Source organism: Phoca vitulina, unplaced genomic scaffold, assembly GCF_004348235.1.
Source record: "Phoca vitulina isolate PV1807 unplaced genomic scaffold, GSC_HSeal_1.0 scaffold25, whole genome shotgun sequence".
NCBI lineage: Eukaryota > Metazoa > Chordata > Mammalia > Carnivora > Phocidae > Phoca > Phoca vitulina.
The window spans coordinates 18,045,668-18,070,627 of record NW_022589728.1 but is presented as its reverse complement, the minus strand read 5'-3'; the positions used below and the strand labels follow the sequence as shown (position 1 = coordinate 18,070,627).

Below are 24,960 nucleotides of genomic sequence, written 5' to 3'. Positions count from 1 at the left end.
AAAATATATTACCTAATTGCCTTTATAAAATGTTTCATAAATGTGTCTTTACATTCTATTTTCTAAACTATGCATTATGCAGAGCAAAAGAATGGAATGGAGATGAAGACAGAAAGTACCAAAGTAATTAGAAAACAGAATTTTCTTCCAATCAACAGGTCCCTGAAGAGGAGAATCAGGTCTTAATTTTCATTTGCAACATATATATAATTCCAGATGATTAAAAAGCCTGGGAAAAAAGGAAACTCTTTCCCAATTTATGTTTCTCTTCTAAGCACATATTCTTCATTCTCAGTGTCCTACTGTTCTTCAGCAAGATCCATATACATGCTGCAATAATGTTTTTTACTAATTTTCCTGCAATAATTTATGAAGGGATATCCACTCAAATGCCAAAAGATATAAACTATGAACATTGTTTCCTTCTATGTACCTCCACTCTTGTAAAGATTTAGATAACGCAGTGTAGTAGACAGATCATCAGACTAGGAGTCAAAAGACCTGGGCTCCAGGACTAGCCCCAACACTTCTCAGTTCTATAACACTGAGCAAGTTGCTTAACCTCCCTGACCCCATCTTCATACATAAAATGAGAATGGTATCTGCTCTGCCTACCTACCAAAACTGGTATAAGGATCAGAGGATTAAAAATGTAAAATATCTTTGAATACTTTTAAAGTAAACACAAGGGATGAGTAAAAAATACGTATGATCCCCACCTTTCTAGCACTGCTTGGTAGTCATATAATCTGGAAGTTACTTAACGTCTCTGCCTCAATTTCTCTGTCCATAAGGCAGGGATAATGCCATCTAAATCACTAAGTTATGAGGATTAAATGAACTGATACTTGTCAAGCTGTGTAGTTCCATGCCTTTTATTTATTCATTAAACAAGCAAATATTGACTACCTAAAACTTTCCAGTTACTTTTCTTGGTGGTAGGGGGACAAAGATAAGAATATATCCCCTCTATGTAAGAAATTTACAATTCAGCTGAGGAAACAAACATGTAAACAAATAACTACAATGTACCAACTGCTACAACATAATTATATTCAAAACATTTGGGAGCAGAGTGATTAATAAAACTTAATGATTAATAAGGTTTGATTGAGGGGCGCCTGGGTGGCGCAGTCGGTTAAGTGCCCAAACTCTTGGTTTCCGCTCAGGTCACAATCTCAGGGTTGTGAGATCAAGCCCTGTGTCAGGCTCCACGCTCAGTGGAATCCGCTGGAGATTCTCTCACTCTCTCTCTCTCCCTCTGCCCTTCCCACTCGTGCTTTCTCTCTCTCTCTCTCTCTAAAATAAGTAAATAAATTTTTTAAAAAAAATAAAAATATAAGGTTTCATTCAATCTAAACTTAGAAGTAAGTTGTGCTACAAAAGCTGATTTGAAAGTTGGTTGTATAGAACTCTAAACTTATTTGTCAGGGGAAAAAATAGGATACCTGACTAGATCCCTGAGTCAGTTTAACCCTTATATAAAAAGTACACTATAAATGTAGCCATTTTGTAGAGTTACACATGTACAAAAAAACACATTTAGAGTTCCAACCCCGGAAAGACAGAGATACAGCATCCTCGCTCCTTCACTGGGCAGTTCACACTCCCAACACAGTCCCAGAACGATGTTTGAAATGTTCAATAAAATGAAAAAAATAAATAATAAGGACAGTATAGTGAGTTATTAAAAAAGTTAAATTTCAGACATTGTCTCATTCATTCAACAAATACTGAATGCCTACTGTCCCAAACTGTTTGATATATCTGAGATTCATCAGCGAAGAAAAAAAGATCCCTGCCTTCCTGAAGCTTACATTCAAGCATGGGAAACTGACAAATAATAAACATAAGGAAGAGAATGGTATGTTAGAAGGTGATAAGTGCTATGACAAAATTAAAAGAACAGGCTACAAGCAATTCAGGCTTCTTGAGGATGGGAGTGGGAAAAATAGAAATCCAGAGTTCCCTTTTGGACATGCTCAACATAAGATACCCATTAGATTTCTAAGATAGTTGGCCAAATGGAAAAGTGTGAGGTTCAGGAGAGAAGTCTGGGCTGTAAATATACATTTACTAATACAATTTAAAAATTGTTCTTCTGAGAATATGTTCTCCCTGCACTTTTAAATGGTCAAGTGTCTCCTATTCTAAAAACTGGAAAGAAAATAGCAGTTGTTTAATGGTTCTTCTTGGCAAAATTTAAGAATTTTTTTTTTTTAAGATTTTATTTATTTGAGAGAGAGAGAATGAGAGACAGAGAGCATGAGAGAGAGGAGGGTCAGAGGGAGAAGCAGACTCCTTGCTGAGCAGGGAGCCCGATGTGGGACTCGATCCCGGGACTCCAGAATCATGACCTGAGCCGAAGGCAGTCGCTTAACCAACTGAGTCACCCAGGCGCCCCAGGATTTAATTTTTTTAAATTTAAATATCCACGCAATCCAAAAGTCTGGAAGGCACAGAAAAAAAAATCTAGAAAGAATAGGACTTCCTAGGGGTCAAGGAAGCCACTGCAGCCACCTACCCAAATCCTATGTAATTTTCTTTTTCCTGTGCTTTCCTTTCCATGCCCACCTTCTCAGACATCAACCAAAATTTGTTTCTTGCATAGTAAGGGCCTACTGCTCCTCTATCACAACCACATTCTTGATAACCCAACACCAAAAACTCCTTCATATCCATTTGAATTTAAAGATTTGTACTCCTTGATCTTTTTCTCTTTCATAAAGGCAATTTCTTCCTATGCCACCTACCACCACTCTTTTTTAAAATCTTCTATCTATGAAGTAGTATAAAATCCACAAGTGAAAATGGTAGATAACTAGAGGAAAACCCCACCCAATAAGTGATGGGAGAGGGGGAGAATATTGAGGTACAAGTCTTGGGAGGTGGGCTGGAACATGAAAGACCACATGCCATGCTAAGGAGTACGCATTTTTATCCTGAAGGTCTGTGAGGAGACACTGAAGTATTTAAATTGGTAAGGGACAGCATCATTCTGGAAAGTAGTATGAAGAACAGACTGAAAATTAGTGGAAGGAGAAGCTAAAAATCTGTAGCAGTAATTTAAAATAAATAATAAGAGAAGAATCTCTAATATGCAGAACTAACAGTCCTAAAACAGTTATCAAGGTCTTCACAGGCTGCTTAAGGAGGTATAATGTTTCACACATATCAAATTAAAAATCTAATCTAGGAGCACCTCGCTGGCTCATTCTGTAGAGCATGCAACTCTTAATCTCAGGGTCATGAGTTGAAGCTCCATGTTGGGTGTAGAGCCTATTTAAAAATTAAATAAATAACAATAAATTCATTCATTCATTCATTCATTCATTCCTTTTTAAAAAAATCTAATCTATCCTATCCACCTACATCATTATTTTTTACTACTCTCAAAAAGAATCTACTCTAACCTACTCAGACTGGTAAATCACATGTGACTCATTCATACAAAGCTAAAGCCTACGGTCCAAGTCCTTCTTTCTATATTCTCCATCTGAAAAGCTTCCTCTCCTTGATTTGCCCTCTAGAATATCCAAATCCTACCTATCCTACAATGTCTTACAAAATAACACCTTGAGGTCTTTCCTGATCATTACAGCCTTATTAGTTATCAGTTTCTAACCTGTATGAATGTTATCTCTATGACCAGATTCTAAGACCCCTTGAAGACAGATTCTTCTTTGTAAATGCTTAAAAAATGTTGGGTGAATGAATGAATGTGTGAGATTCTTTTTATTTATTTATTTTTTAAAGATTTTATTTATTTATTCATGAGAGACAGAGAGAGAGAGAGAAGCAGAGGGAGAAGTAGGCTTCCCGCTGAGCAGGGAGCCCCATGCGGGACTTGATCCCAGGAGGGATCATGACCTGAGCCGAAGGCAGACGCTTAACCATCTGAGCCACCCAGGCGCCCTGTGAGATTCTTTTTAGAAAAAGTTCTGTAAGGGGCGCCTGGGTGGCTCAGTCGTTAAGCGTCTGCCTTCGGCTCAGGTCATGATCCCGGGGTCCTGGGATCGAGCCCTGCATGGGGCTCCCTGCTCAGCGGGAAGCCTGCTTCTCCCTCTCCTGCTCCCCCTGCTTGTGTTCCCTCTCTCACCGTGTCTCTGTCAAATAAATAAATAAAATCTTTAAAAAAAAAAAAAAGTTCTGTGAAACTATAGTGTTTTTGTTTTCCAATATAAATTTACAAACACAATCCATGGGTTTGGGTACAAAAATACTGAGTAATCCAAATCCTGACAACACACAGTTAAAAAAATCTTAGAATATCCTGAGTATCTTTTATTAATCTTAATGTGATTAGCATAATTTGAAGAAAAAAACTGGCATGCTGAAAATAAATGGGCTTATAATAGCTGCAGAATATTTCTAAAAGATGCATAAGAAAGCAACAAAAATAAATGCAAAGCAGGAATCAAAAAGAATGCTTGATTGAATTAATGAAAAATTATAACATATAGACTGCCATCTTGGTAAAAGCAAGGATACAAAATGTTACCATTCAAAAGTCTCAATATCACAAATGAAGTTATTTTTCTTACTAGTTTGAGAGCAACATCATAAATGAAAATAATTGCAAGCTACTAGATCTAAAAAATAAGAAAAAAAAATTAAGAACATTTTGCAGGCAACCCTACCTGTCTTTTTGCTTGTGTAATACCCTAAAGTCAAGGGAAACAAACCATTGATAAAATGTATTCAAAGTTCTTTCTCTCCATGTGCAAATCAGAATAAATAAGAGACCACTTATACACTTGGAATAAACATTACAAAGTATTAAAAACAAGAGAATATCTCGGGATGACTAGAAACATCATAATTGTTTAAAATAATCTGATAAGCTAAAAAGTAAACTGCATTTCAAAACTTACAAGAAATCTTTAGTTTGGCAATTACATAATTTAACCAAACATACTTAAAACAAGGGTTCTGCTAAGTAAATAGATTAAATCATAAAGCAAAGACTTTGGAAGCTAAGCAAATATGTTAAATGAAGTTTTTAAAAGCTTAGCCGACAGGAAAATAAGTGGCAACTAAAATTCCACGTGTCATTTAAATACATGGTCGTGGGGAATAGAGGAGCAGGGAATCGTAATTGGGTTTTTTTAAACCATGATAACTCTATAGAAAACATGAACAACCAGAACTTACAATCTCATTTAAAATTAAAACCCACTACCCTACTGCAAAGATCAAGAATCTGTTATTCCATGGCACCAATTCTCAGCACCACTTTCTACCAATGTCATGTATGTCCCTTAACTGTCACTTTAATATCCTACTGTTAGATACCAATGAAAACCTAAAAATTAACACATTTGACTAAAACCTTAGGAAAATAAATTTAGCAGGTGAATTTTGAAGCATAAGATCCAGCTAACTAATAGAATATATTACCTGAGTAAGATAACGTCTGTAATCTTGCCTCAATTCTTCTTTTAGTTTATGTTTCTTACGTTCATAATCTTCCCCAAGTGGTAAACTTAATCCATAATCAATTCCTAGAAAGAAAACAACTTAAGTAATATAGCTCATTTTCAAACCAATGTCAATTTCAATACAATCTGCTGTCACCAAAGCACAGTAGCAAAGAACACAGTCATGTTTGATTCTGAGACTGGGATCAGGATAATAGTTTACTTAAAATGTTTCAGCAGGTCATACATTCACACATACGGAAAATATCCCTCACGCCCATGAAACCCAGTCACCCAGTTCTCCTGCCCAAAACAACCATTACTGTTTCTTATATTTTCTTCCAGAGGCTTTATACATCTATAAACAGATACTTTTAAATTACTGTGTGTGTGTGCATGTGTCTGTGTATTTACTTCTTCTCCCTTTAGATAAATGATTCTGCATTGTTTGGCATCTGGCTTTTTCAGAGTACAAAATTAAAGAAAAGCTGATTACCTTTACTTCTTCACTTAATTCTACTGAAATTTTTATAAAGATAAATACCTACAACAATTTTAAGGTCTGTTTTCTAGTCTGTGAAAATTAATAATGTGATTTTTTCTTTTTACTGTAAGAATATCTTTGTTATAACATGTTCGAGAAAAAATTATTAGGACTATGCATGGCTCAGGCTGAAATTTCCAAAAACTTTAGAAGTTAAGCCACCAATTCTGATTTCATATAAATGGGTATTAATTTTTTACTGTGGTAAAATATACATAATATAAAATTTATCATTTTAACCATTTTTAAGCACACAATTAAGTGGCATTAAGCATATTCACAGTGCTGTGCAAACATCACCACACACACAAAATTAAGGTAATTTCCAGAATTTTTTCATCATCCCAAACAGAAACTCCATAGAAGGATGTTAATTTTTTAAGAAAAACTTTAATTTTGAGTCATGTTTCCATACATAGAGCTCAAAAATCAAATTACATTTTGGGGTGATGATCGACAATAGTGATGGCTGTACAACTTGTAAATATACTAAAAACCAGAGTTGTACAATTTCAATGGGTAAACTTTGTGATATGTAAATTATCTCGATAAAGCTGTTAAAAATCAAATTATATACTTTCAAAATATTTTTAATAGTAAAATACTATGTCAAGAAGCACAGATATCAGATGAGTATTTAGATTTTTGAAGCTCCTCTCCCTTTTTTAAGTCCTACTATATAATACCATAGTATAAAAAGTTTATCATTTCTAAACAAAATAATTTTCCTTAATGAGTCAGCTACAAGGAATATAGGTGAAATAATTAACCATAGTTTATAAACTGATATAGATATCACCATTTTTGTGTCTTACTCCCTCACAATGCAGCTAAATGATGGGACTTTTCATAAAAGTGTCATATAACTGCTTTATTACATCACTGAAATATTTCAGGGGGGAAAGCCCCAAGTGGTATAAATATAAATGGATGTCTGTTGATTTTTGCGGAATACTAAATTCCACTTTCCACCATGAACACCATGGAATTCTCTTGATAAACACTTCTAGCCTACATAATCCTGATAATAGTGGGTAAAGCAGGCATCCTTAGGGATGCCTCTCACTCACACTCCCAACTCTCTCCCAAAAGAATTTAAAGTATCCCAAAAGCTTAGAATTTTAAATCATCCTAGAAAAGCATTCTTTCCTCACATAGGAATCTAAACCTTATTTTTAAAGATACAGAATTTAAGCCTAAAGAGAGAAATAGTTTCAATTCTCACATTCAGAATGGAGTATCACACATGGAACTAAGCTGTAAGGTCAATGAAGGTAAGGCCATGCTTTATTCAATTTTATAATGCCTGGTATATAACTTATATCCAAGAAATGTTCACTGAATAAATGTATGAATGAATATATGAATGAATCCTTGAATATGAGAAAAGAATGAGAGAAAGGGTAAAAGCACACAATTTTTAATATTTCATTTCTTTTAGGCAGTCTGATTGCATAGAGAAGCAGCATAGTAACTAGTAACCAAAGTTACTTATCTCTAGTCACAATGGATACTCTATTGCGTCAAGGAGAAAAAGAAAACAATGCTGCAAGGATGATGCCTCTCAACATGCCAGGCTTTCCTACTCAGGAAAGCAATAATTCACAGCTTTCTAAAAAGTCATGTATTTAAAGTGGTTTTTAATACAGGTTTTCAATTTTGTTTGGTGGATTTATGTGGAAAGATAGAAATTAAAATGTGATTTTCATTTATAAATTACTATTTATACTAAGTTCAGTTTCATTTATCAAGAGGATTTGCCTTTTACTATTGCCACAAACAGTATTTGTAATAATTGTCTTAAGAGACAAGGAAGAATACATACTGATTGCCTTCTGAACTACTTTAAATTTATTAAGTTTAAGGTTTAGTCAACAGAAAATACTTTTTAACTGTTATTTTTGTCATCCAGTAACATTTTACGGCATTAGAGGTAGGTCAGAGAAACAAAATTAAGAACTATATGGAACAATTTAAGTATTCTGTTCCTTTTAAACTATGCATGAACTATGGCATCTTAACTGACTTAAGAAACATGGTCAGGGGGCGCCTGGGTGGCTCAGTTGGTTAAGCGACTGCCTTCGGCTCAGGTCATGATCCTGGAGTCCCGGGATCGAGTCCCGGGATCGAGTCCCGCATCGGGCTCCCTGCTCGGCAGGGCGTCTGCTTCTCCCTCTGACCTTCCCCCCTCTCATGTGCTCTCTCTCTCTCTCTCTCTCAAATAAATGAATAAATAAAATCTTTTAAAAAAAAAAAAAAAGAAAGAAACATGGTCAGACTTACTTAATTCAGAGCAGTTGTCTTATGATGGTTCTAGTGGCAAATAAAGCATTAGTGTCATCTTAGGGTCATTTGAAGTGATGTCACTGAAGTACATCAGTGACTCTAAGACAGTTAACATTATGCTTCAGAACTGTATCAATTACAATTATTAGCTTCTATAGTGGTTATGGGGTAAATAAACTATATATTCAAAACTAAAGTATGCAATCTTTTTAAAATTAATTTACCTTCTAACACAGCACTCATAATAAGCAATTTATAGAACAAATTACCATGGAACACTTAGCTTTCTCTTTTATTAGATTACCATGAGAAGTTACTACATAAAAATAATCAAAAGGCAAAATATAGGAAATAATAATAGGACTTTCCATAAGCAAGTGACTTATCAAGGGACAGGGCTGCTTTAATTGAGAACACTGTACTCAAACTTTACCTATAAAGATATTATTACACAGGACTCATTTGACTTGTACAAACTGAACAAAAGCAGTAGAATGTCTGACATTTAGTTCACAATAAGAGAAACCTAAGATTACAAATGTTAAAAAGAATGAGAATTAAAAATACAACTAAAAATGAGTAAAAAAAACACATCAATTTCCTGTTGTCCATTTCCCAAAATCTTTACATTAACTGTAATTTTTTGGCCTAGTCTAAACCTCAGAGCTTCTCTGCAATGTAAAATTCTACTGCTGCTTCCTTTCTGATAATTTTTAAAATTTAACAATGTAATTGTTTTCTCCTTTATAATTCTCTTCCAAATTTCCATAAGCATAATTGTACTTAAAATGAATTTTTAAAAATCACACAAATTTCTAGTAAGAAGAGTAAAAATCTCTTTATCTTACTTTGGTAATCTGTAATCATTTTTGCTTGATTTTCAAAATAATTACTTCAGAGCATGGAAAATAAATCTAGAAAATTTTGGAGTCTAAAATACAGATCAATACTATTTTGATATAAGATTGAAGGACACTGCCTAGAAATGGATAAAAACACATAGGGACTATGGTCACAGAAGATGGATTCTTCAAGTACCCAAAGTTTAGAGGGTAAGGGAGTTGAAAAGGAACCAGGAAAAAAAAAAGAAAAGGAGTCTTCTGGAAGTCCCCCAACCCACCTCCAGGCTGAGTGATTCACTAGAAAGACTTACAGAACGCATTATATTCATGATTACAGTTTATTACTATGAAAGAATACAAAGAAAAATTAGCAAAGGGAAAAAGCTCACGCAACAAAGTCCAGAAGAAACTAGGTACAAATCTCCAAGAATTCTTCCCCCATGGAATCACATAGGACACAACTTGTGACAACATAATGTGAAGTGTTGTCTACTAAGAAAGCTCATTAGACTCAGTGCCCCAGGTTTTTAGTCAGAACAGGTCACATAGGCACCCTCTGCCTAGCACATACCAAGATTCCAGACTCTACAAAAGGAAAGCAGTTGTTCTACTTGGTCATATGGTTTATACAATTTTATTTAGGCACAATGACCTTATCATTTAGAGGATTTTTAGATCAGTTTTAGATCAGTACCGGGAACTGTTTACTAGCTAAATTCAAGATACTAGCCAAGGGCCAGTCTTGCAGGCAGACCTAAGGACAGTCCGTCCCAGGCCGGCTTTGTTAAAAGTGATCTGCACAAGAAGAAACTAGTAAGATAGGAAGAAAACCAGAAGAGTAGCTCTAGAAGCCAAATGAAGAAAATGCTTTAAGGAAGCAGTAAGATGTTAAGTGGAGCAGGTAAGTTGAACCATAAAAGATTTCAAAACTGCTCACTAAATGTAGTTATGTAAGAGGTTACTATAGATCTTAATCTTTGTGGGTGAGAAGCATAGAAGTAAGCCTGATGGGAAAAGGTTTAAGAAACTGAGGTGAGAGGAATTGGAGATAATATACATAATTCTAACTTTTGAACAAAGAAAAACCTAGAAATTGACAGTAGCTGGAGGTACATACAGGATTTTATAAAATAGGAGGTATTATAGCAATGCTTATATTCTGACATAAATGTTCTAATAGAAAGGAAAAATAATTTATGATTCAGGCGAGGAGGAAAATTGATGAAGTGATAATATTTTCAATGAAAAGGGACAGAAGGCTATATAAGTAGAGGGGTTGGTCTAACAATCTATGGTAACAGAAGACAAGGCAGAATATATAGTACAGATGAGGGCAGGCTGGCAGATATAAGGGTGGGAGATAAGGGTAAATTCTAATTGCTTCTATTTTGCAGGGAAATACAAAGTAAAACCATGCGCAGGGGGATGGGGAATGGAGTTTGAGGAGAGAAGAAAAGATGAAATAGCTGCCTTGTAGGATAGGAATGGATTAGGGAAATGTAACAGAAGCGCCAACAGCCGTGAGGACACACCTTAGGTTAGTAGTCAGTACTTTAAAGTAAGAACAATTACATGGTTGTGGGTTTTCTCCACCCAAATTCGGCTACATACATACCAGCACACAAAAGGCTCAGAGTTAGATTTAACAAGAGATGAGATTTTCCCAAATAGATAAGATAAAGGGAAAGAGAAGCAAGAAAGGTAAGGGAGTCGATAAAATGGACAATGGAACTTAAGCCACATAAGGAAGTAATGAGAGGGTAGGTCCTTTAAGGGAGTAGAATCAAGGGATGGTAGGTCCTGGTAATGTCAATTACTTGGAATATTTGTCAGAGGCAGGATACAAGAGAAAATCAGCTGAAAAAAAATGGAAGTGGTCATCAAAGAAAATATTTGCAACTGTAATTCAGTCACTGGTAACAGAGGTCTAAGATAGGACTATTGAAGTGGGTGGCTGAGGAAGAATGGAAAACAGTATCACAACATGAAGTCAAAAAACTGAAGAGGTACTAAATGTTTAAGGAATTAGAGGAATGGCTCTAAATCTGTGAATAACTACAGTAAGAAGTAAGTACAAGAGACTGATGTTGTGAATTTCAAAGATGTCGGGTTATAGGGAGGACAAGTAGTATGAAAGTCCCAAAAAAGAAATCCAACTCCAGATTAAATGAGGGAAGAATATATAGCACAGCATCTGGCACACAGTCAGCACTCAATATAGGTTAGTTGGTAGTAGTAGCAAGAGCAGAAGGAAAAGTGGACTTTAATATTTTACTGACCTTTCAAACATCAGGATCCTTCTTGGTTTAAATTATCTTTATTGGTGGGGTGCCTGCGTGGCTGAGTCAGTTAAGCATCTGCCTTCAGCTCAGGTCATGATCCCAGGGTCCTGGGATTGAGTCCCACATTGGGCTCCCTGCTTAGCAGGGAGTCTGCATCTCCCTCTCCCTCTGCCCCTCTTTCCTTCCCCCTTCCCTGTGCTCTCTCTCTCAGATAAATAAAATCTTTAAAAAAAAAAATCTTTATTCGCTTCTCTTGTCAAATGTATAAGGTATCAGTAAATCAAAGTTTTCTGGCAAATCCCAAAATACTTACTGATTTTGAGCACTTCCTACTGTGGAAAGCAAAGAAAACTTTCTCCCACCAGCCCAATTTTTTTAAAATTGAGGAATAATATACATACCAAAAAAGGACAATCTTAGGCATATTGCTCAATGAATTTGTACAAAAGTATGCACTATTGTAATAACTCAGATTTCTTTCCACCTCACAAGGCACACTTTTGTTCCTTCCCTATTAATGCCCCCTCCCAGAGCTTACAAGTATTCAGACTTCTATTAATATGGATGCGTTGGAGCTGTTCTTGAACCTCAGATAAAAAGAATCATGAAGTTTGTGATCTTTTTTACATTTTACTTCACTCAATATTACTTATGTGAGATTCAGCCACGTAGCTATATGCGGCAGTGGTTCATTCTTTTCAGTTTGTGTCTTCTTTCAGTGTATGAATACATCACAACTTTTTTTAATCCATCCTACAGTTAACAGACATTTCAGTGGTTTCCTGCTGTTTGGGAGGGTGGGGGGGAGCACTATTATGAACAAAATTCCATTGACATTCTTGTACATGTCTTTGGTGAACACATGTATTTCTCTTGGCTATATTCCTAGGAGTGGAATTGTTGGGTCACTGGATAAGGTCACCGAGTTCAGTAGATATTGCCAGTTTTTCAAAGTTGCACCGTTATCCATTCCTACAAGCAATGAATGAGTTCCAGTTAATTCACAGTCTTGCCCACTCTTGGTATTGTAAATATTAGACATTATACTTGTGTGCAATGGTGTCTCACTGTAGTTTCAATCTGTATTTCCTAACAACTAATGATGCTGAGCACCTTTGCAATGCATTTGGATTTCCCTCTTTTGAAAACAGCTATCCAAGTCTTTTGTCCATTTTCAGAACTGAATGGTCTTCTTACTGATATGTAAATTTTATACACACACATATACATACATATAAACATGTACATTTTATACATATACCTATGGCTGCCTTTTCCCATTGTTATGTATTGTGATGAATAGTTCTTTTTTAAGATTTTATTTATTTATTTGAGAGAGAGAGAGAGAACACAAGCAGGGGGAGCAGGAGAGGGAGAAGCAGACAAGAAAACAATAAAGAGAGACCAATAAAGATAATTTTTTTTTTTTTTTAAGAGTTTATGAGACAGAGAGAGAGCGCACGCACAGTGGGGAGGGGCAGAGGAAGAAGCAGACTCCCTGCTCAGCAGGGAGCCCGATGTGGGACGTGATCCCAGGACCCTGGGATCATGACCTGAGCTGAAGGCAGACGCTTAACTGACTGAACCACCCAGGCGCCCCTGTGATGAATAGTTCTTAATTTTAATGAAGTCCATTTTATCAGACTTCTCTTTTATGATTAGTTATTTTCCGGTCTTATTTAAGACATCCTCATCTACCTCCAACATCTCAGACATTCTCCTATGTTTTCTCTTAAGCTATTTTATAGTGTTAAAATTTTACCTTTAGGTCAGTAATCTCTCTTGAATTAATAACCATATGCAGTGTGAGGTACAGGTTTAAGTTTTTTTTCTCTTCTCTAGTATGGATTCCTAACTTAACCAGCACCATTTACTGGAAAGACCATCCTTTTCTCCACTGAACTGCAGAGGCACCTATGTCATAAATCAGATATCTGTACATAGTGGGTTTGTTTCAATCCTCTCTATTCTGTCCCAGTGGTCTGTCTAACCTCATGCCAAAACTAAATAGTCTTAATTACTATAATTTCATACCAAGTCTTTATATGTAACAAAGTTTTCCAACTTTGTTTCCAACCTTTTCAAGACTGTCATAGCTATCCAAGTTCTTTTTATTTCCTTATAAATCAGCTATCAAGAAGCCTCCTAGGACTGCACTGATCACCACGCACTCTGAAATGGTGCAGCAATCTTAAAGATCAATGGGAAAACTATGATTGTTCTTTGATCTTCATGAACTTTTGTCAAAAGAGTTAAAAAAAAAAAAAAAAAAAAACCTATTACTGGGGCACCTGGGTGGCTTGATGGTTAAGCGCCTGCCTTCAGCTCAGGTCATGATCCCGGGGTCCTGGGATCGAGCCCTGTGTCGGGCCCCCTGCTCAGCAGGGAGCCTGCTTCTCCCTCTGTCTGCCGCTCCCTCCGTCTGCTGCTCCCTCCTGCTTGTGCTCTCTCTGTCAAATAAATAAATAAAATTCTTAAAAAAAAAAAAACACTACCAACAACAAGAAAACCCTCTCTGTCAGTTATAAACATACAGGGAAATTAAGTAAAAGGCAATTAATAATTATTTAGTACACTAAAATTTAAAACATTAGAAACATTGAGAATTAAAATATTTTAATTCCTGGAAAAAAAACTTTTCAAGAGTTATTTGAACACTGCTTGCCTTGTTGTATACCTTACAATATGTCACAAGCATCTTTTCTATGCCTTGGCAATCTGATAATGTTGAGAGACTTCTAATCCATGAACAAAGAATGTCTCTCCCTATACTTGCACATTCTTTAATTTCTGACACATTTTGTAGTTTTCTGTGTATAAGTCTTGCACACTTCGTTAAATACACTTTTAAGTACAGGTGACCCTTGAACAATGTGGGGGTGGGAGTGTCAACCCCCATGCCACTGAAAATCCACACATACCTTTTGATTTCCCAAAAAACTTAAACACTAATAGTCTACTTTTACCATAAGCCTAATGGATAACATAAACAATTGATTAGCACACATTTTACATACATATTACATACTGTATTCTAACAATAAAGTAAGCTAAAGAAAATGTTACTTAAATCGTAAGAAGCCGCTGGGGTCTCTGCTTAGTCTCAGACTTCTAGACACCGAGCTGCTCTGCAAGTAACCATGCCCCGTGGAAGCCGGAGCCGCACCTCCGGCATGGCCGCTCCGGCCAGCCAGGCACCTCAGATGAGAGCCGCGCCTAGACCAGCACCAGCAGCTCAGCCCCCAGCAGTGGCTCCACCATCTGCTGTTGGCTCACCTCCTGCTGCACCCCGGCAGCCAGGTCTCATAGCCCAAATGGCAACCACTGCAGCTGGCGTGGCTGTGGGCTCTGCTGTCGGGCACCGGATAGGCCATGCCGTCACTGGGGGCTTCGGTGGAGGAAGTAATGCTGAGCCTTCAAGGCCTGACATCACTTACCAGGAGTCTCAGGGAACCTAGCCAGCACACCAGCAGCAGCAGCAGCAGTCTGGCCCATGCCACTATGAGATGAAAGAGTTTCTGGAGTGTGCCCAGAACCAGGGTGACCTGAAGCTTTGTGAAGGTTTCAGCGAGGTGCTGAAACAGTGCAGATGTACAAAAGGATTAGCCTAATCAAGCCTAATCAAGAAGTTCAAATTGAAGATATGGAAAATCATCTCTCATGACCAAATTAATTTAGCATAAAAATATAATTAACAGTGAATATATAAAGTGTAAAACCACCAGTTAAACCTCTCCATCATTAAATACAGCTTTGTCCAGATCTGGAATGAAAAAGGGTGTTCTCACTGTATAGAAATTGAGATGCTTTGAGTTTGGGGCTCGACAGATGTTTGTGTGCCTCCTTAAATCACCTTTTGTGATATTCTCATTTGTGAATTAATCAGAATAAAGTGATTTTCTCCCCTCCAAAAAAATATCATAAGGAAAATACATTGATAGTACTTTACCGTATTTATCAATACTGTTAAGTGTACATCATCTATTTACAAGATGAATCATATCAGTACCTATATCAATATTGTCTTATATGATACAAAAACACTGTCAAAATTACATGTATTACTAACACCAGACATCAAAACTGAAAAGACAATGGGTGCCTGGCTGGTTCAGTCAGTAGACTGAAGACTCTTGACTCTTGATCTCAGTGTTGTTGAGTTCAAGCTCCACATTGGGTGCAGAGCTTACTTAAAAAAAAATAAAAATGAAATGAAAAGACAATGTGAAAAAGAAATTTACATTTACAGGTATAATGACTCATGTATTGATAATGAAGCAGCAACAGGATTGCTTTATAGTAGCCTAGTATAATCGATACAAATGTTTCCTGATAGCCTAACCTATACACTAATGAATGGCTATAAAATTTTTATGGCATACAGTATTACAGTCATATCCATAATACAGTATTGGAAACACTGTCACATTGTTTTAAAAACCACTTACCTGTGATGATAGGATGATAGTTTCTCCAATTACAAGAGAAGCATACTGTATGATAATGTAATTCTTTGAAAGCAAAGTTATAAAACATAGGAAACCTAATTAATTTTAGATTAAACATCACTCACCTTATGCCTACACAAGGATAGGCTATCCATTTCCATAGAAGTCTTGCATACAATGTTCTATGCAATGAATATTTAGGCAATAAAAATGACACAAAAATACACAGTTCTTGCCATAGACTTATTAGACTTTCACACTAAGACACATGCATACACAGTAGACAACTTCAACTACTGTACAGCACGATAGTTATTTACTATTCACTAAGTGGAAGTGATCACCATAAAGGTCTTTATCCTTGTCATCTTCACAATAAGTAGACTGAGGAGGAGGAAAAGGAGGGGTTGGTCTTGCTGTCTCAGGGGTGGCAGAAGCAGAGAAAGAGGGGGGCGGCCAGGACAGGCTGGTACACTCAGTATACCTTTATGGATACACACTGTAATTTGACTGTCGTTTTTTCATTTCTCTAAAAATGTTTCTATACCCTACCAATCCTTCTTCCACCATGTCCTTTAATTTCAGTGCTCATAACACAGAAGAGCCTATGTTGTGAAAGAAGTTAAAAGCAGTCTTGAATAACTGAAACACTTCTGCCAGATTGTCAGATGTCAATTTGTTTTCTGGCATTGCTCTTTTAGGTCTTCCTCATCATCTGGCATTGGTTCAGAAGTACTCACCTCCATCAATCCAGCTTCTGTTAATTCCTCTGGTATGGTATCTATTAGCTCTTGAATTTCTCCAAGATTCTTATCTTGAAACTGTTCACCCACCACTTTTTTTTTTTTTTTTTGCCATATCCACAATCTCTTTCATGAGTTCCTTGACTGGCTCTGCAATAAATCCTATGAAGTCATGCACAACATCTGGACACAGTTTTCTCCAGCAGGAATTTATTGATGCAGGCCTAATGGCTTTCATGCTTTTCCTATAAAAATGATGAGCTCTTCAATCCTTCCAGACTTTTATGGTGTTCTCCCTATCAGGGTTCTCTTCCATAGTGTTGACAGCCTACCTATGTAATGAGCCATAAAGGTCCATATAACCCCCTAGTTTAGAGGCTGAATAAAAGATGTGTTTGGGGGCAAGTAGACTACCTCAACATCTTCAGTGTTGAACTCAAGGCGTTCTGGGTAGTCAGGGGCATTGTCCAGTATCAACAGATATTGATATTAGGGACAAAGCATCACTGGAATCAATGCAGAAAAAAAGTTCTCATTGTTCAGCCCTTTTTGCACAACCAGAAGACTGGTAAGCTGGTATTTATTTTTTCCCCTCAAGACTCAGACATTAGCAGGTTTATAGGTAAGGGCAGTCCTGATCATAAACCCAACTGCATTTGCACAAAACAGTAGAGCCTAGCCCCTCCTGCCTTAAATCCTGGTGCTCGCTTCTCTTCCTACTAATACGTGTCCTTTGTGGAATTTCTCCCGGAAATAGGGCACCTTCATCTGTATTAAAACCTGTTCAGGCAGATATTCTTTCTCCTCAATGATTTTCTTAATGGCATCTGAGAATTAGTCTGCTGCCTCTCCATCAGCAGGAGCTGCTTCCCCTGCTATCTTGACATTGTTTAAGACAAACCTCTTTCCAAAATTATCAAACCATCCCTTGCTGGCATTAAACTCTCCACCTTTAGATTCTTCATCTTCCTTTTGCTTTAAGTTGTCACATAATAACTTTGCTTTTCCTCAAATCATAGTACAGTCTATAGGTATGCCTTTCTTATAGCAATCCTGCACCCACATAAAAGTTCCATTTTCAATACAACATAAAAAGGTATTCACAAATTGCAAAGTTTTTGCACCTGCTGGTGTAGCACAGCAATGGCTTCATGAATTTCCTTCTTCTTTTTCACAGTGGGCCTTACACAGGATTCACTTATCTTGAAATGGTGGGCCAACCACAGCTGTAGACCTTAATCTACATATCAAGCAATTCAATTTTTTATTGTAATAGGACTTTTCTCTGCTTCTTGGGAGCACTCCCAGCACCACTAGTGGCACTTTGTATGGATCCCAGGGTGTAACCCAAAGTTTACATTATTGCACTAAAGACAATGAAAAACACGAGAATCCAGAGAGATCACTTTTTACTGCAATACACCATTTACTGGAAATGAACTGCCCTCTCAGAGATGATTAGCATCATATGGACTTTATTTATTTAATCTCTACATCCAACGTATGTATGGATAAATTAAATAAATTTATTTAATCTCTATATCCAGCTCAAACTCAGAAGCCCGAGATCGACAGTCACATGCTCTTCCGACTGAGCCAGTCAGGCACGCCAGCACCACATGGTTTTTTAAGTGGATACCTGCAACAATTGAGCTCACTACAATAGTAACATGAGGTGGATATGAAATTATTACAGTAGTACAGTATGAACAGTTAATTTTATGCAGTTAAAATTTAATAGTGCATCTTTACATTTATCTACATTTCTCATGAATGCAAATGGCAACACGCATAGTATAGTCTGTGTTTGGGGTGTAAGTTTTGATAATTTTTAACTTTTAATAGATTCGTATACACTTTATGGTGGTAAATGATAAAACAGACTAATACTCACATACATTTTATACATTCACAGTACTCTTTTTTAAAAGATTTATTTTAGAGAGAATGAGCAAGTGCATGCACAATCAGAGGGAGGGACAGAGAAAATCCTCAGACTCCCTGCTGAGCAGGGAGCCCCACCCAGGGCTCGATCCCAGGGCCCTGATATCATGACCTGAGCCAAAAATCAAGAGTCAGATGCTCAACTGAACTGAGCCACCCAGGCACCCCGATACACCTAACTTTCTTAAATTTTTTTCAAAATTTCTAGGCTACACAGCTCATCTATGAAATTTTTCCAATTGTCAAAAATTTCCAAAAATATTTCTAATACATTTATTGAAAAAAGTCCATGTATAATTAGACCCCCAGTTCAAGCCCATGTTGTTCAAGGATCAACTATATTTTATTCTATTTGTTGCTATTGTGAATTAAGTATTTTCAGATTGTTCATTGCTAACATATAGAAACACAACTTTTTTATTGATCTCATATTCTGTGAACTTGCTAATAAGCTCATTATTTCTATTGGTTTTTTTGTGGATTCCTTAGGATTTTCTCCAAACAGAATCATGCCATCTGCAAACAAGGACAATTTTACTTCTAACTTTGGTGGCTTTTATTTCTTGTTTTCTTTCATTGCACTGGCTAGATAGAACCCTCAGCACAAAGTTGAATGAAGTGTTAACAGTACACATCCTTATTTTGTTCCTGCTCTTAGAAGGAAAGCTTTGCAGTCATAAACTGTTAAGTGTGATGTTGACTGTAGGTTTTTCACAGATGCCCTTCTTCAGAATAAAAAGATCTCTTCTATTCCACGTCTGTTGACAGTTTTTTTCATAAATCGGTGTTGGATTTGGTCAAATGCTTTTTCTCCAATTCTTGAGATAATCATGTGCTTTCTGTCCTTAATTCTATTAATCCAGTATATATTAATTTTGAGATATTAAGACAAAAACTTGCATTACTATAATAAAGCTCACTTGGCCAGAGGGTATAATAATTTTATATGTTGTTCATTTCAATCTGTTAATATTTTGTTTAGGATTTCTGCATCTATATTCATAAGACACATTACTTTGTACTGTTCTTGTGAAAACTTCATCTGGCCTTGATATTAGGATAATACTAGCCTCACAGTATGTGTTGGGAAGTGTGCCTTTCTCTTTTATTTCAAGTTTATAAAGGAATGGTATTATTGCTTCTTTAAACATTTGGTAGATTTCATCAATGAAGCCATCCAGGCCTGGGCTTTTCTTTGTGAAAGATTTTTATTGAAGACTTCAATTTCTTTACATGTTATAGGTCTATTTAGATTTTCCATTTCTTCTTCAATCAATTTCAGTAATTTGGGTCTTTCTAGGAATTTATCAATTTTGTCCAAGAGTTAACTTGTTCACATAACACACTTGCAATATTAGACAACTCAGCAAACACTAAAGATTTATTAGTGCTAACAGTTATGTGAAATCCTGCTTGCATTTAATTTTTAACATTATTTCTATGCCATTTGTAAAGAAAGTCAATAAAAGAATTCAATAGTGACTATGATGGCTAATTTTAGGTGTCTACTTGGCTGGGCCATGGTGCCCAGATATTTGGCCAAACATTATTATGGATGTTTCTGTGAGAGTGGTTTTTGGGTGAGATAAACATTTAAATTGGCAGACTTTAAATAAAGCAACCTGCCTTCCATAATGTGAGTGGGCCTCATCCAACCAGTGGAAGGCCTTAACGAAGACTGACCTTTCCCAAGCAAGAAGGAATTCTGCCAACAATCTTCAGACTTAAAACAGCAACATCAGCTCTTCCCAGGGTAACCAGCTTCACAGCTTACCTTACAGATATTAGACTTTTCAGCCTCCATAATCACAAGCCAACTCCTTAATTATTTCTCTCGCTATATATATATTTATATGTATTTATGTATTATATGTATTTACTTACACACACATCCTAGTGGTTCTCTGAAGAACACTGACAATACAGTGACATATTAATTGCTGGATCTGAAAATTTATCTAAGGTTAACCTAACATCTTTTTCTTCTTATTAATGAGACCATATTTGACAGAAAATTGTTTAATTTTTAATTCATGAAATTTTATTAAATAACTTACTGAAAATATTAAATTTCTTAATGGATTTCTTCTTACTATGAATTTAGTTTTTTAAAATAAATTTCAACATTGCCACATTTAAAAGCCAACCTCTCTTCCAAGATACATACTGACTTAGTAACTCTTCATTTAACATTTACTGAGCACCACCCATATGCCAGGTACTTTGCTGGTCTTGGGGAGATAAACAGGTATATAAGTCTTTGCCCAAAGGAACAGCATCTAGACAGTAAACAAGCAAGCATATAATTTCAATATAACATAGTAAATGCTATCTGACACCTTCCATAACCTACTGCAAGTACCAGTTTGGTATACAATGAACTTTCTTTACACCAAGAGATAAAGGCTGGTTAATACAGTTTTATGCCCAGGTCTAGGTTACCTTTTTAACTAAAATTAACTAACAGGCTCTTCAGTGTTTACAAGTTATTTCTGAGTTGCAAAAATTCTCTCTCCATGTTTCCCCTCTGTATTCCCCCATTCAATCATGGCTGCCACAATTAGACAGACAGAAAGGACAAGGACACTTTTTTCTTGCATCTGTAATGAAAACCTTAGCAGCATACAGGAACTGCTCCAGGTCAAACAGATGCATTCCATTGCTTTTTAATCTCAAAAGGTATGGTCATGTCCCTATACTATAAATCACAAAACTAGTATTTTCAAATACAGAACAGGATCTATGCTACCAGACATAGAAAAAGAAGAAAGGAGTATATATACACATATGCACCATCTAACCATGAAATTATATACAAGATACAGCCTAAGAAGAGAGACTGGAGGACAGAGTTGGGAGGGTCACAAATTTTCATGTTATACTGCTCTGTACTTTATTTTTTTTAAGATTTTATTTATTTATTTGAGAGAGAGAGAAAGAAAAAGAGAGAGATCACAGAGGCAGAGTAAGAGGGAGAAGCAGACGTGCCACTGAGCAGAGAGCCCGATGTGGGGCTCAATCCCAGGACCCCGATATCATGACCCAAGCCAAAGGCAGATGCTCAACCGACTGAGCCACCCAGGCACCCCTGTACTTTCTTTTTTTTAAAGATTTATTTATTTTAGAGAAAGAGAGAGAGCATGAGCAGGGGAGAGGCAGAGGGGGAAGAGAGAGAGGGAGAGAAGCAGACTTCCTGCTAGGCTCGGAGCCCTTCACGGGGCTCAATCCCAAGACTCTCTGAGATCCTGACCTGAGCCGAAATCAAGAGTCAGACACCCAACTGACTGAGCCACCCAGGGGGTCCCTGTTCTGTACACTTTATAATCATTTGCATGTGCAAATTTTATTTCTTCAATAGAAAAAAATTTTGATAAAACTCAAAACAAAGCAATGCTCCTATCTTCATCATTTAAGCCAGATACTGTATTTCAAAAGCAGTGCAGATAATCTATGGATGTTGGGTTAGAAGTATGTATACATGAAAAAATGTTATATATACTGGCTGTATCATGTCAATTATTAAAAATATCTTCCAGGAGAGGGCACCTGGGTGGCTCAGTTGGTTAAGTGACTGCCTTCGGCTCAGGTCATGATCCTGGAGTCTCAGGATCGAGTCCCACATCAGGCTCCCTCCTCAGTGGGAAGTCTGCCTCTCCCTCTGACCTTACCCCCTCTCATGCGCTCTCTCTCACTCGCTCTCTCAAACAAATAAATAAAATCTTTAAAAAAAATATATATATATCTTCCAGGATATAAAGCATTAAAATCAAAGTAATAATGCTCAACCTAAGGGAAAATACTTAACTTCTCTAAGAAAGAGAAAAATAGGGGCACCTGAGTGGCTCAGTCATTAAGCATCTGCCTTCGGCTCAGGTCATGTCAGGGTCCCGGGATCAGCCCCGCATCGGGTGCCTGGTCCGCGGGAGGCCTGCTTCTCCCTCTCCCACTTCCCCCTGCTTGTATTCCCTCTCTCGCTGTGTCTCTCTCTGTCAAATAAATAAAATCTTTAAATAAATAATTAATTTATGAGAAAGATGATATTTAACTGAGGTACATAGACCTATAAATTAATGAAAGCATTTCTCAACAATAATGGTTAGTTATTAAATACAATAAGGAGTTAAAGTCGAATAATTTCTTTTAATTAAAAAAATCACTAATATGCCTAGAAATGGTGTAGAAAGAAAATATCATTTGCTTCCACAGATCATTTTCAGCTAACTCCCATATTTCATTAAACCTGAGTTATTCTAATAAATTCCTTACTAAGGATATCATGTCATCAGCTTATATAGACTAAACCATGTACATGCCATGTAAAATAAAGAACTTCACTAGCCTTTGTCCTGTTTCCTGGGAGGTAATTTCTAAATCCTTGGAATATTCCGAGTGATAGAAGGCTCTTTGTTATTCATGGTAGGTCCCTAGGACCCATACACAATAGTTTATACTAATATACTAACTCATGGTGAGCTCCTATATAGTTTATGCTTAAGAGATAACATAGATGGGAGCTGGTCACACCAGAAAGACCACACCAGAAAGATGGGACTAAAGGGTTAGACCTTTGAGCCATTTGACATCAGCCAGACCTCAAGGGAAAGTTGGGAGTCTGGAGACTGAGTGACATGACCAGTGAAATCTCAATAAAAGCTCTGGACAGAAATAAGTCAAACAGAGAAAGACATGTATCATATGACCTCACTGATATGAGGAATTCTTAATCTCAGGAAACAAACTGAGGGTTGCTGGAGTGGGGGGTGGGGTGGGAGGGATGGGGTGACTGGGTGATGGACACTGGGGAGGGTATGTGTTCTGGTAAGCGCTGTGAATTGTGCAAGACTGTTGAATCTCAGATCTGTACCTCTGAAACAAATAATGCAATATATGTTAAGAAAGAAAAAAAGAAGAAGAAGAATGTAGGAGGAGGGGAAGAATGAAGGGGGGGAAATCGGAGGGGGAGAAGAACCATGAGAGACGATGGACTCTGAAAAACAAACTGAGGGTTCTAGAGGGGAGGGGGGTGGGAGGATGGGTTAGCCTGGTGATGGGTATTGAGGAGGGCACGTTCTGCATGGAGCACTGGGTGTTATGCACAAACAATGAATCATGGAACACTATATCTAAAACTAATGATGTAATGTATGGGGATTAACATAACAATAAAAAAATTAAAATAAATAAATAAATAAAAGCTCTGGACACTGAAACTCAGGGGAGCATACTGGCTGGCAATAGTACTGATGTTCCAGGAGAGGAGGGTGACATATCCCTGAGGCTGACAGAAGCTTCACATGTGGACCACTCCCAGACCACACCCTATCCATCCCCCCTGTTGGTTAGTTCTAATTTGTAGCTTGTGCTACAACAGAACTGTAATCATGAAGTATAGCACTTTCCTGAGTTCTGTAAGTCATTCTAGTGATTACTAAACTCCAAAGAGTAGTGGAAACCCCCATATTTGTAGCCATAATAGAGGATGGCTTGTGGACTCCAAAACTAGCTGCTGATGTCCAAAGTAAGAGAAGCCTTGTGGAGGACTATGCCCTTAATCTGTGAAGTTTGGTTCAACCCTGGGTAGTTGGTGTCAGAAATCATTGTAATGCTCCTCAAATACTTCTGTGAGAGGTATAGAATGAGAATGGAAGAATAACATGGATAAGCATTACCCATAAATATTACCACTAACACATGAATTTACAAAAATCATAAAAATGCAGTGGGATTCATGATAGCTGCATCATGAGCTATCAATAGATTTTCACTGGCTAAATGAATATTGTCAGTTTTATATTATTGATAACTATTATGCTTAATTACTTATTCAAAGTATGATATCAAAGACCTGAATTCAAAATATAATTTCCAAACTGGACCTTTTTTAGACCAGTTTGCTTCATAAGTCCTGTAAGAAACCACATGAGAAAAATCTCCGAAAGGAAGAAAAGAAAGAAAGAAAGAAAGAAAGAAAGAAAGAAAGAAAGAAAGAAAGAAAGAAAGAAAGAAAGAGAAAGAAATAAATAAAGAAAGAAAGAAAAAGAAAAAGAAAATTCTCTAATGCCAAATTATTTTACATTTTTCCCATTGTGACAAACTACATATTTGGCCTAATTTCTTTCTAGTTTTATTGAGAAATAATTGACATAAATCACTGTGTGACTTTAAGGCACACAGCTTGATTGTTTGATTTATACATACTGTGGAATAATTACCACAATAGGTTCTGCTAACATCCATCTTCTTGTATAGATACAATAATTAGGCAAGAAAAAAAGAAAAACATTTTCCTTCTCATGAAAACTCTTAGAACTTACTCTCAACAAATTTCTTATACATCACACAGCAATGTTAGCTGTAATCATCATGTTATACATTATTTCCCTAATATGTATGTATATATGTATTTATTTATTTTTAAGCCCTGTACTTATTACAACTGGAAATTTAGACC

At 36.6% G+C, this 24,960-nt stretch overlaps 1 protein-coding gene, 1 non-coding gene and 1 pseudogene across 10 annotated transcripts in view; 1 reads left to right on the top strand and 2 right to left on the bottom strand.

Annotated features, from left to right (window-relative positions):
- The window catches only part of CSPP1 (centrosome and spindle pole associated protein 1), a 170,897-nt gene that overhangs the window by 119,556 nt on the left and 26,381 nt on the right, over nucleotides 1-24,960 (bottom strand). For 5 of the 9 annotated variants that reach the window (XM_032421731.1, XM_032421735.1, XM_032421733.1 and 2 more), the window contains 2 exons: nucleotides 5,401-5,504; nucleotides 4,641-4,664 (listed from right to left, as the gene is read on the bottom strand). In XM_032421731.1, the coding sequence (XP_032277622.1) occupies nucleotides 4,641-4,664; nucleotides 5,401-5,504 (128 nt within the window). The remainder of the gene's footprint in view (nucleotides 1-4,640; nucleotides 4,665-5,400; nucleotides 5,505-24,960) is intronic. The other 4 variants (XM_032421740.1, XM_032421732.1, XM_032421734.1 and 1 more) reach the window with 1 other exon arrangement.
- Nucleotides 13,809-15,064, top strand: LOC116643016 (annotated as a pseudogene).
- LOC116643326 lies at nucleotides 21,035-21,164 on the bottom strand. The gene has a single exon (XR_004301536.1). It is a non-coding gene; the product is annotated as a small nucleolar RNA SNORA31 (small nucleolar RNA).